Source organism: Chiloscyllium punctatum, chromosome 37 (assembly GCF_047496795.1).
Source record: "Chiloscyllium punctatum isolate Juve2018m chromosome 37, sChiPun1.3, whole genome shotgun sequence".
Classification (NCBI taxonomy): Eukaryota; Metazoa; Chordata; class Chondrichthyes; order Orectolobiformes; family Hemiscylliidae; genus Chiloscyllium; species Chiloscyllium punctatum.
The window spans coordinates 53,428,865-53,441,782 of NC_092775.1; the positions used below are offsets into that span (position 1 = coordinate 53,428,865).

Consider the following 12,918-nt stretch of genomic DNA (forward strand, 5'->3'; position numbering starts at 1 on the left):
AAACATTAGCTGTATATTCGCCCAAAGTGCTGTTAGGGAGCAAGTTTCAGGGTTCTAACCCAGTGAGACAGAAGGAACAACAATACGTTTGGAGGGAAACTTATTGGTGGTAGTGTTCCTACTTTTCTGCTGCCCTTGACCTCTTTGGTGGTAGAGGTCACAAGTTAGGAAGGTGCTTTTGAAGAAGCTTTAGTGATTTGAGGCAATTATCTTGTAGATAGTGTAAACTGCTGTCACTATGCCGCTGTGGTTAACAGCAAAAGTGATGGGTGGATCGATGATCAAGCGGGCTGCTAGATACTGTCGAACATTTTGAGTTAGAACTGCACTTATCCAGGCAACTGGGGAGTATTCCAACACTGGACAAAAGTGAGGACTGCAGATGCTGGATACCAGAGTTTAGATCAGAGTGGTGCTGGAAAAGCACAGCAGGTCAGGCAGCATCCAAGGAGCAGGAAAATCGATGTTTCGGGCCTTCAGTGTCAATTTTCTTGCTCCTCAGATGCAGTATTCCAACACTCTTCAGTTGTGCCTTGTCGAAGGTAGATAGGGTTTTGGGAGTTGGTTAAACTTAGCCAAGGATTGTTGCTGGTAGACACCATTACATTTCATGGTGATACTAGCCACAGATAATTTGCTAATGTTCTCATTTGACCCACACACGTTGTTTGCATTCAGGAAATCCTGTGCATGTGAATCATACTCCAGCAAGACTCCATACCAGTGGAGGAGAATTTGACAGGTCAAATACATTTTTAAAAATAAAATAATTTTCAGTTTGAAGCAGGCTTAACACCTCACTTGATAATTCAGAACCTAAGTGTTTTGACTGTAATTTACAGTCAGCACAAAGTTCTTCATGCATCTCCACAAAGGTTTCTATATTGTGGCAACATATCCAGTTACTTTGTGTACAAATTGCAGAGTTTGGAGTCTAATTTACTCGCTCCAAGTGGTCTATGTAGCAGTTTATATATTGACTGTTATAACAAAAGTTGTAGATACTGTCATTCTGTAAAAATAATTTAGGAATATGGCATCAATGAGGTTAGGAATATGGCATCAATCTTAAAGGAGGGTGCCTGTAAACAGAAGAGTGGCTTGAAGTGTGTATACTTTAATGCCAGAAGTATACGAAATAAGGTAGGTGAACTCGCAGCGTGGGTTGGTACCTGGGACTTCGATGTTGTGGCTATTACGGAGACGTGGCTAGATCAGGGACAGGATTGGCTGTTGCAGGTTCCAGGGTTTAAATGTTTTAGTAGGGTCAGAGGTGGGGGCAAAAGAGGGGGGGGTGTGGCTTTGCTTGTCAAAGATAGTATTACAGCGGTGGAAAGGAAGATGGACGAAGATTTGCCATCTGAGGTAGTTTGGGTTGAGGTTAGGAATAGGAGAGGTGAGGTCACCCTGTTAGGAGTCTTTTACAGGCCTCCTAATAGTCCTAGAATCGTTGAAGAAAGGATTGCGAAGATGATTCAGGAGAAGAGTGACAGTAATAGGGTGATTGTTATGGGAGACTTTAACTTTCCTGATATTGATTGGGAAAGCTATAGCTCAAGTTCGTTAGATGGGTCAGTGTTTGTGCAATGTGTGCAGGAGAGTTTCCTGACACAATATGTAGATAAGCCAACAAGAGGTGAGGCCATACTGGATTTGGTTCTGGGTAACGAACCAGGCCAAGTATTAGAACTAGAGGTAGGTGAGCACTTTGGGGACAGTGACCACAATTCGGTGATTTTTACTCTAGGGATGGAGAGGGATAAGTGTGTACTACAGGGCAAGAGTTATAGCTGGGGGCAGGGAAATTATGATGCGTTGAGGCATGACATAGGATGTGTGGATTGGAAAAGTAGATTCCAAGGCAAGAGCGTAATTGATATGTGGAACTTGTTCAAGGAGCAACTATTGAGTGTCCTTGATAAGTACGTACCTATCAGGCAGGGAGGAAAGGGTCGTGTGAGGGAGCCGTGGTTGAATAAGGAGTTGGAATCCCTTGTTAAATGGAAGAGGGCGGCCTTTGTAAAGATGAGGCGTGAAGGTTCAATAGGGGCAATTGAGAGTTATAAGGTAGCCCGGAAGGACCTGAAGAGAGAGCTAAGAGCAGCAAGGAGGGGACATGAAAGGTCCTTAGTTGGTAGGATTAGGGAAAACCCTAAGGCTTTCTATAGGTATGTTAGGAATAAAAGAATGACTAGGGAAGGAATAGGTCCAATCAAGGATAGTAATGGGAAGTTGCGTGTGGAGGCTGAAGAGATTGGGGAGGCACTGAATGAATACTTTTCGTCAGTATTCACTCAGGAACAGGACATTGTTGTCGATATGAATACTGAGGCACGAATAAGTAGAATGGATGGCTTTGAGATATGTAGAGAAGAGGTGTTGGAAATTCTGGCAAGGGTGAAAATAGATAAGTCCCCTGGGCCTGATGGCATTTATCCTAGGATTCTCTGGGAAGCAATGGAGGAGATTGCAGAGCCATTGGCCTTGATTTTTGTGTCCTCTTTGTCGACAGGAGTAGTGCCAGAGGACTGGAGGATAGCAAACGTGGTTCCCTTGTTCAAGAAGGGGAGTAGGGATAATCCTAGTAACTATAGGCCAGTGAGTCTCACTTCTGTTGTGGGCAAAGTCTTAGAGAGAATTGTAAGGGATAGGATTTATGCACATCTGGATAAGAATGATGTGATCAAGGATAGTCAGCATGGTTTTGTAAAGGGCAGGTCGTGCCTCACAAACCTTATTGAATTCTTTGAGAAGGTGACTAAGGAGGTAGATGAGGGGAAAGCGGTAGATGTGGTATATATGGATTTTAGTAAGGCGTTTGATAAGGTCCCCCATGGTAGGCTACTGCAGAAAATACAGAGATATGGCATAGAGGGTGAGTTGGAGGTTTGGATTAGGAATTGGCTCTCTGGAAGAAGACAGAGGGTAGTAGTTGATGGCAAAGGTTCATCTTGGAGTGCTGTCACTAGCGGTGTTCCGCAAGGATCTGTTTTGGGACCATTGCTGTTTGTCATTTTTATAAATGACCTGGAGGAAGGGTTAGAAGGTTGGGTGAGCAAGTTTGCGGATGATACGAAAGTCGGAGGAGTTGTAGACAGTGAGGAAGGATATGGCAGGTTACAGCGGGATATAGAGAAGCTGCAGAGCTGGGCAGAAAGGTGGCAAATGGAGTTCAATGTAGCTAAGTGTGAAGTGATTCACTTTGGTAAGAGTAATAAAAAGATGGATTACTGGGCTAATGGTAGACTACTTGGTAGTGTGGAAGAGCAGAGGGATCTTGGTGTCCATGTACACAGATCTCTGAAAGTTGCCACCCAGGTAAATAGTGCAGTGAAGAAGGCATATGGCGTACTGGCTTTTATTGGTAGAGGAATTGAGTTCCGGAGTCCTGAGGTCATGCTGCAGTTGTATAAGACTCTGGTGCGGCCGCATCTGGAATATTGTGTGCAGTTTTGGTCGCCATACTATAGGAAGGATGTGGAGGCACTGGAACGGGTGCAGAGGAAGTTTACCAGGATGTTGCCTGGTATGGTAGGAAAATCCTATGAGGAAAGGCTGAGGCACTTGGGGTTGTTTTCATTGGAGAAAAGAAGGTTTAGGGGTGATTTGATAGAGGTGTACAAGATGATTAGGGGGTTAGATAGGGTTGACAGTGAGAACCTTTTTCCACGTATGGAGTCAGCTATTACAAGGGGGCATAGCTTTAAATTAAGGGGGGGTAGATATAGGACTGATGTTAGGGGTAGGTTCTTCACTCAGCGAGTCGTAAGTTCATGGAATGCCCTGCCAGTAGCAGTAGTGGACTCTCCCTCTTTATGGGTATTTAAGCGGGCATTGGATAGGTATATGGAGGATAGTGGGTTAGTGTAGGTTAGGTGGGCTTTGATCGGCGCAACATCGAGGGCTGAAGGGCCTGTACTGCGCTGTATTCTTCTATGTTCTATGTTCTATAACTGCCCTGCACTTTTAAGTCTGCAAAGCACCTTTGTGTAAATGTCTTCAACTTGGCTTTAGGTTAATTGCCATATGCGAGGTTTACACCTGACCACATTCTTATAAATTTCTAGTTTTTACAATGCAAGAATAAAAGGCTTTTTAAATATTTTTATTTCATTAACATTTCCCTTCAACTCATCATCTTTAAAATAGACCTTGAATTTAATACTTGGGTCATCTAAGATCCCCAGCATGTTGACAATGGCAAATTCAGTAATGGCTAGGCCACATTTGGAGTACAATGTGCAGCTTTAGAGTCATAGTCATAGAGATGTACAGCATGGAAATAGACCCTTTGGTCCAACCCGTCCACGCTGACCAGATATCCCAACCCAGTCTCACCTGCCAGCACCTGGCCCATATCCCTCCAAAACCTTCCTATTCATATGCCTATCCAAATGCCTTTTTAAACGTTGCCATTGTACCAGTCTCCACCACTTCCTCTGGCAGCACATTCCATACATGTACCACCCTCTGTGTGAAAAAGTTGCCCCTTGGGTCTCTTTTATATCTTTCCCCTCTCACCCTAAACCTATGCCCTCTAGTTCTGGACTCCCCGACCCCAGGGAAAAGACTTTGTCTATATTCACAAATGAAGGCCTCCTTTCAGATACCCATGATTAGGAAGGATAGGAAAAAAAAAATATTCATATTAGTACACTGCCACATCCTTGCTGGGAGCCTTGACCAGCAATGCCAAGTTAAATATGATAAGATCTTTGTGTTGGTGGTTGCGCTGTATTATCAAACAACAGTGGGCCAGTGGCCTGCAATTCATGGTCAGCCGTGAAGCAACAGAGCTCACCACTGACCTCAAGGAGCGTTCCTCACAAAGACCTGACAATTTTGTGGCATGGATTTCTGCTTTCCTGACTTTAGTTTAATGCAAAGTGAAATACTTCTCTAGGGCTCCAGAAGTGATATCATCAAACGAGTTAAGAATGTAGCATATTGAAATATTCTCTCAGCAAACTTGGAAGTAAAATGCATTGGGACACACATGTCAGAACTGTAGAACCAGGTCTACCCTTAACACTTTGAAAAATGTGAATCTTATTTGTCATTTTACATTTTGCAAGTATACTGTTTTTCAGTATAGTAATTATGCACTTTGCATACTCAGTTAAAAATTTAATTTCACCACAATACTGTAACTTTTTGAATTGCTTTACAGTGAGACTATTAATGTATAACGTGAAGTTCTCTTCAGTTCAGTGAGTTACAATTGATTACAGTCTGGGAGACTTTAATTCTGCAGCTTAAAAGGAATGTAAAATTGCTGACTGCTTATAGTTTCCCATGCTAGTCTATCCAAATTCCAGGCATAATTTAATGATGGTGAACCTTGACAATTTCTTTGTCATTATCACCTGCCAGATCTGACTGGGGTTTGATCAACTTCTGTTAAAAATAAATAACTTTTATAATTCATGTGTGGTAATGCTAATTGAAAATAGATTAATAGAGTTGTTGTGATTCTGTTCGCCGAACTGGAAATTTGTGTTGCAGACGTTTCGTCCCCTGTCTAGGTGACATCCTCAGTGCTTGGGAGCCTCCTGTGATCTTTCCTCCGGCATTTGTAGTGGTTTGAATCTGCCGCTTCCGGTTCAGTTCCAGTTGAACACCAACTAGCCACAAAACGACACGACCAGCTATCCTTAGTAGCCACGCACGCAGATGACAAGCAACATGAATTCGACTGGGACAACAATATTATTATAGGACAAGCCAAACAGAGAACAGCCAGGGAATTCCTAGAGGCATGGCACTCATCCACAGATTCAATCAATAAGCACATCGATCTGGACCCAATATACCGATCACTGCAGCGGACAGCTGGAACTGACAACCGGAAGCGGCAGATACAAATCACTATAAATGCTGGAGGAAACATCACAGAAGCGCTTCACAGGAGGCTCCCAAGCACTGAGGATGTCACCTAGACAGGGGACAAAACGTCTGCAACACAAATTCCCAGCTCGGCGAACAGAACCACAACAACAAGCACCAGAGCTACAAATCTTCTGACAAACTTTGAGATTAATAGCGTATTAAGAAATCAGATTCATTAAATGTCAACAAGGAGTTTTGTGTATCTAGTCTGATTCAACGCTCCTGTTTAATTTCATACATTTCTTAATTTTTTTTGTATAATGCCTAATTCCCTTTGAGATCATTTGTGAATTCTGCTTCAGTAATTCTCTTTACAGAGTGCTTCCTTCTCTAATCATTTTGTATATGTATTTGAAAAGTTACATACCTTCACTGGAATTTGGGATGAGCAACAAATACTGGCTGAACTTTAATGAAATTGAAATTCTAACCTGGAAAACTAACATTTCTCTCTATCAGATTCTCCCTGACCTCTGAGTTTTTCCACCATTTTCTGTCTTTATTTCTAACCTTCTGTGGTAATGAATTTGAGTTGCACTGGAACAATCTTTCTGACCATTGGAAATGATCCACAGTTCATGTTGTCACTATTCAAAAGTTGAGATTGTTCTTTAAATTTCACAACTTGAGTGAAAACATCCTTGAGTTATCTAGATTATTCTTTTTGCATCTTTTTATTGCTTATAAAGTGTCCCTGTGACATTTGCTAAAGTCTAGGCGATACTACAAGAACTTAACTATGACCTAAAGATTTCATCATTAGTGTTGTATTCTACATCTTTAAAGTATAAAACCAAGGATTCTGCTTTTATGTGGGTTGTCTACCTCTGGTGATTTTAATGCTTGTGTATTTGCACGCTAAGCTTCTTCAAAATTATTTTGAATCTTTACAATCAAAATATTCTTCATTGATTGATTGAAAACAATTTTGAATTATTATTGGATGAATTTCCATCTTTAAAAACATGAACTACATTCATGACCTAAAAACTCATCATGATTTGGAGATGCCGGTGTTGGACTTGGGTGTACAAAGTTAAAAATCACACAACACCAAGTTATAGTCCAGCAGCTCTTTTTGGAAGCACTAGCTTTCGGAGCGTACAACCACCTGATGAAGGAGCAGCACTATGGAAGCTAGTGCTTCCAATTAAACCTGTTGGACTATAACCTGGTGTTGTGTGATTTTTAACTAAAAACTCATCCTGCTGATTCATCTGTGTCTTTCTGGTTTCTTTCACGATTATTGTTAGGTTGCAATTCCTAACTCCAGGTCAATTATATAAGGAGTTAATAAGAGCAGCTCCACTTCACCACATCCAAGTGTCCTCTGTTTCTATATCCTTCAAGAAACAGTTCTGTACGTTTTTTTTTTAAATCTATGGGAACCAATTTTACTGCATTCTCCTGTGTATCTTCTGGGGTTTTCTTTAGTACTACAGAGGATTCTAGAATCTTGGTCAGGCTCAGTTTGACGAAGGACTTGTGCCCAAAATGTTGACTCTCCTGCTCCTTGGATGCTCCTGAGCTTTTCCAGCACCTTACTCTTGACTCAGGCTCAGTTTGCTTTTAAGAAATCCAGGTTGATGAGCCCTGGTTGATCGGCTTGTAATTTTATATCAGACTGTATACTTCAACATCTTAGAGTCATAATGTCATAGAGATGTGCAGCACGGAAACAGACCAACCTGTCCATGCCAACCAGATATCCCAACCTAATCTAGTCCCACTTGCCAGCACCTGACCTATATCCCTCCACACCCTTCCTATTCATAAACCCACCCAGATGCCTTTTAAATTTTGCAATTGTACTAGTCTCCACTACTTCCTGTGGCAACTCATTCCACACACACACACACGCCACCCTTTACCTGAAAAAGTTGCTGCATAGGTTCCTTTTATATCTTTCCCCTCTCACCTTGAACCTATGCCCTCTAGTCCTGCACTCAGCCCATCCCAGGGAAAATACCTTATCTATTTACCCTATCCATACTTCTCATGATTTTATAACCTCTATAAGGTCACCCCTCAGCCCCCGATGTTCCAGGGAAAACAGCCCCAGCCTATTCAATCTCTCCCTATAGCTCATCCTCCAGCCCTGGCAACATTCTTGTAAATCTTTTCTGAACCCTTTCAAATTTCACAACATCCTTCCAATAGGAAGGAGACCAGAAATGCATGCAATATTCCAAAAGTAGCCTAACCAATACCCCCCTCCCACTTATCTCTCCACCCTGGAGGCTCCCGGTCTTCATTCCTGATGAAGGGCTTTTGCCCGAAACGTCGATTTTCCTGCTCCTTGGCTGCTGCCTGACCTGCTGTGCTTTTCCAGTACCACTCTAATCTAGACTCTGGTTTCCAGCATCTGCAGTCCTTACATTTGCCTAACCAACATTCTGTACAGCCGCAACATGACCTCCCAACTCCTGTACTCAATACTCTGACCAATAAAGGAGAGCATACCAAACTATCCTACATACCTGTGACTCTACTTTCAAGAAGCTATGAACCTGCATTCCAAAGTGTCTTTGTTCAGCAACACTCCCTAGGACCTTACCATTAAGTGTATATATCCTGCTAAGATTTACTTTCCCAAAATGCAACACCTTTCATTTATCTGAGTTAAATCCATCTGCCACTCCTCAGCCCATTGACCCATCTCATCAAGACCCCATTGTAATCCAAGGTAACTTTCTTCGCTGTCCACTACATTTTGGTGGCATCTGCAAACTTACTAACTGTACCTCCTATGTTCACATCCAAATCATTTCAATAAATGACAAAAAGTAGTGGATCCAGCACCGATCTTTGTGGCACTCCACTGGTCACAGGCCTCCAGTCTGGAAAACAACTCTCCACAACCACTCTCTGCCTTCTACCATCGCACCAGTTCTATATCTAAATGGCTAGTTCTCCCTGTATACCATGAGATCTAACCTTGTTGAACGCCTTACTGATGTCCATATAGATCACATCCACTGCTCTGCCCTCATTAATCCTCTTTGTTACTTCTTCAAAAATCTCAATCAAGTTTGTGAGACATGATTTCCCACGCACAAAGCCTTTATTTTGAAGTAAATGACTTGCCTAGAATTTTGTTTTATTTTCTCTCTTTCTTTTAAAAAAGGATTGTTATTTTTGCCTCCTTCCATTTCTTTGGCCTAGTTTCTGCTCTGCAGGACTTGAGCATAGAACTTAAAACAGAACAATACAGGCCCTTCGGCCCTCGACGTTGTGCTGACCTTTTATCCTACTCTAGAATCAAACTAACCTACCTATCCTTCGTTTTACTATCATCGATGTGTCTATCCAAGAGTCACTTAAATGTCCCTAATGCATCTGACTGTACTACCAATGCTGGCAGTGCATTCCATGCATCCACCACTCTCTGTGTAAAGAACCTACCTCTGACATCTCCCTTAAACCTTTCTCCAATCACCTTAAAATTATGCCCCCTTGTGATTGCCATTTCCGCCCTGGGAAAAAGTCTTTGGCTATCCACTGTATCTATGCCTTTCATCATCTTGTGCACCTCTATCAACTCACCTCTCATCCTTCTTTGTTCCCATGAGTAAAGCCCTAGCTCTGTCTACCTTTCTTTATAAGTTATATCCTCCAGACCAGGCAGCATCCTTGAAGTTATACTCTGGGATTTTGTTTGGCCCGAACTTCCCCAAGTATGCTAGGATACGGTCTTAAATCTTTTTTTTTCCCAATTTATCTTGGAGTCATTTGTTGATTCTACCATCTAGAGTCATAGAGTCGTACAGTACAGAAATAGACCCTTTGGTCCAATTTGAATTTATTGAAAATTATCAATGTTAACCTCCTAATAATTGGTAGTTCAGAATTTTCCTAAATTACTTGTTCAATGTTTCTGTCATTTCTTCATTTTTTAAATTTAATTTCATTCAGCCTCTTCTATCTTTTAAAATATTTACTAATATACATAGAAAAAGCTTTATGTCATTTCTTCATTCTGCTTTTTGAGATATCCTCTTAGCATTTTCATAGTTCCTTACATTTCTGACAGCTTTTGTTGTCTATCCTTATAAGTTCTCATGTTTTAAATCGTAAATTCAGGACACACACTTGTATAAGTAAGGTACAAGCTTATTTTAAGAATGGTAACTAATTAGTGTTGATCAGGTCTACAGTTTCTTATTGGGTGAGAGAATTCAAAGCTTCCTGCCTTCTTAATCTCGGGAAATGCAATGCTTTAGATTCCAGAAACAGTGTTGAAATTGGCATCCTAGACAGTGGAATTGGTTTTATCTTCTGAACATAGACATTTGGAAACACAAACATTATAAGTTTTAAAATATGATTCATTTAGGAATTAAAGAGCAGAGGATAATGTCTTCAAATGAGAGACTAATTCTTGAACAGGCAAGTTCACAACAGAATTGGAGTTTTTAATTATCAGAATTATCCTACTTCGTTGCTGTCAAAGGCAAAATTCACCAATACACTTCTGCAGTCTGTAATTTTTCTTCTCCAGTGTTTTGTTGCTGAATCTTTGTCCTTCTTTCTTCAGCCACCCTTGGGAAACAGTTTTCAAAGCTGCCATGCAGAAGTATCCCAATCCCATGAACCCATGTGTTGTAGGAGTGGATGTATTAGATCGACGTATTGATGACCAAGGCAAGTTACATAGTCAGAGGCTGCTCAGTACGGAATGGGGTCTACCATCTGTTGTTAAATCAGTAAGTATTGTTCTTTGTTATGAACTATTAACCATCACTTTTAGGTAGTAAGAAGCAGAATCTGTCATCAAATCTTTCCAGGTATTCTGTCAATCTTGCCAGTTTTTATTTTTTCCAAAACACCAGATCCTTCCAATGTTTTTAAGACCTCTAACCCTATCTTCTTTATCCCTGAAAAGACAATGTCAATCTGTAGTTGAAAGGGTAAAAGGCTTGTTCCCCAGCTTATATCAGTACTGCCCTTTAACTTTGCATGATCAACCTGGCAATTATTATTCTTTTGACTTTGCTTCTGCTCACCAAAGCACTCTGTAAATGCTGTCATGTTATCCCAGTTTGAAAAGCATTTTAAACCTTTCGCTTCACCATACCATTTCCTTTTCCTATCACTGATCTTTCTGTTTTTGTTCCTTACTTTTAATTCTCTTAAATACTGAGCTATCTGTCTCTTGATAGAAGTGAATGGTTGCAGAATAGAAGGAGGTAATTTGTCCCATTGTGTCTGTGCTGGCTTTCTGCAAGAACAACTCAGCTGCTCCTCATCTGCATCCCTGTCATCTTGCCATAGTTTGTCTCTTTTTTTTAAAGCAGCATATCTAATTCCCTTGTGAATGAACTGGCGTGGTCAATGTCAGGGAATGCACCTTCACATGAAGCTTCTTATCCCCCGGACTCTTCTTCCGCTCAGTGTACCATAATTATTGCTGAGCCAGCAGCAGTCCCTAGTAACCAGGGCATGTGCCAAATATCCCACCATATCCTCACACTCATTGCATTGACACGAGGGGTGCCATCCAAACGCACATTTTATTAGCTTGAAAATAATTCTGGGGAGTGGGATAGCAGTGTTCTATTGTACCACAGTGTTTATCTAACAAGTCAGAGTCATTTGTTCATGGTATTGTGAATTATGTGTTAGTATATTTGGTGACATGTCTAACTACTGCTACTCCAAATATAGTACACCCTGACCCATGACAGTGCAATCGTAATGTCCCAGTGAAGAACTCAGGGACAAGTTTAAGAACATGTCCCAAACTGTTATCATTCACCCGGACCTGTTTTGCGCGGCATGGTGGCAAAGTGGTTAGCACTGCTGCCTCACAGCGCCAGAGACCCAGGTTCAATTCCCGCCTCAGGCGACTGACTGTGTGGAGTTTGCACGTTCTCCCCGTGTCTGCGTGGGTTTCCTCCGGGTGCTCCGGTTTCCTCCCACACTCCAAAGATGTACAGGTCAGGTGAATTGGCCATGCTAAATTGCCCGTAGTGTTAGGTAAGGGGTAAATGTAGGGGTATGGGTGGGTTGCGCTTCGGCGGGTCGGTGTGGACTTGTTGGGCCGAAGGGCCTGTTTCCACACTGTATTGTAATCTAATCTACAGGGTCACTACAAGCCATATTTTACAGTTGTCATTGTGACATTAATCAATCTGGGCCAGTTTCCCACTACCCAGAAGTTGATGTATGGGAATCTGATGACTCCATAATAGGCTGTGAACAGCCCCTTTAGTCAGGAACAGAATGATATTGCAACTTCATATCAGCAGCTTGGGAGGGTCTGCAGTCAAAGGGGAGGGAGATCAGAGTCAGTACACAAGCTGTGGGGTGAAACAATAACTGATAGGAGTGCTCAGCACTTTATTTGGAATGGCCAAGAATTAAAAAAAATAAATATTTCAAAATTAATTCAATCCTCTAACTGGATTTCCAGTTTTAACAGCGAGCTTACAACCTGAGAAAAGTTTGAGCTGTCTCATCAATCTTCAGTCCAGTTGACTTCTCAAAATCATGTGGTCATAGTTTGTATTAATTTGTGGTCCAGTAATGACTGGGAAATTTATAAAGCAAGTTTATTGATGTGTATTTATATATTTAAGTCTGAAGCCAGTTATCTATATAGTTTCTAAGTTACCTATAGCCAAGGAGCCTTGGCACCAACATGTATTAATAGCTTCTTGCTGACAAACCAAACTTTCCTTTTTGGCTTTCATGTTCCTAGAGGTTCCAGAAGACCTGTTCTGAGTCCTATTCGAAGTACTTTGCACATATGCTGCACCTTGTCATTTTCTTAATCACACATAATTGTGTTCATTAAAATTTTGCATAGGAAATCTATTTACTTATATAGGTAAGCTGTTACCTTGGTGTATAAATTCTGAGTTACTGTGCCAGGTTTTGTTGGTATGCATAGTTTTCAACGTGTAACTGATCTGATAGATGTATGCACTTGGAGACAAAAAACTAGAGTGTATTCTGTTCTGTTTTCATTGTTTTGAACTGTGTTTGGTTCACTGATCTGGTCGGACTTGTAAAGTTTGGCTAAAT

General features: G+C 41.3%; 1 protein-coding gene across 1 annotated transcript in view; it reads left to right on the forward strand.

Moving 5' to 3' along the window:
- The window catches only part of LOC140463110 (PRELI domain containing protein 3B), a 29,460-nt gene that overhangs the window by 611 nt on the left and 15,931 nt on the right, over window positions 1-12,918 (forward strand). Inside the window, exon 2 of the mRNA XM_072556837.1 lies at window positions 10,427-10,595. Coding sequence (XP_072412938.1) covers window positions 10,427-10,595 — 169 coding nt within the window. The remainder of the gene's footprint in view (window positions 1-10,426; window positions 10,596-12,918) is intronic.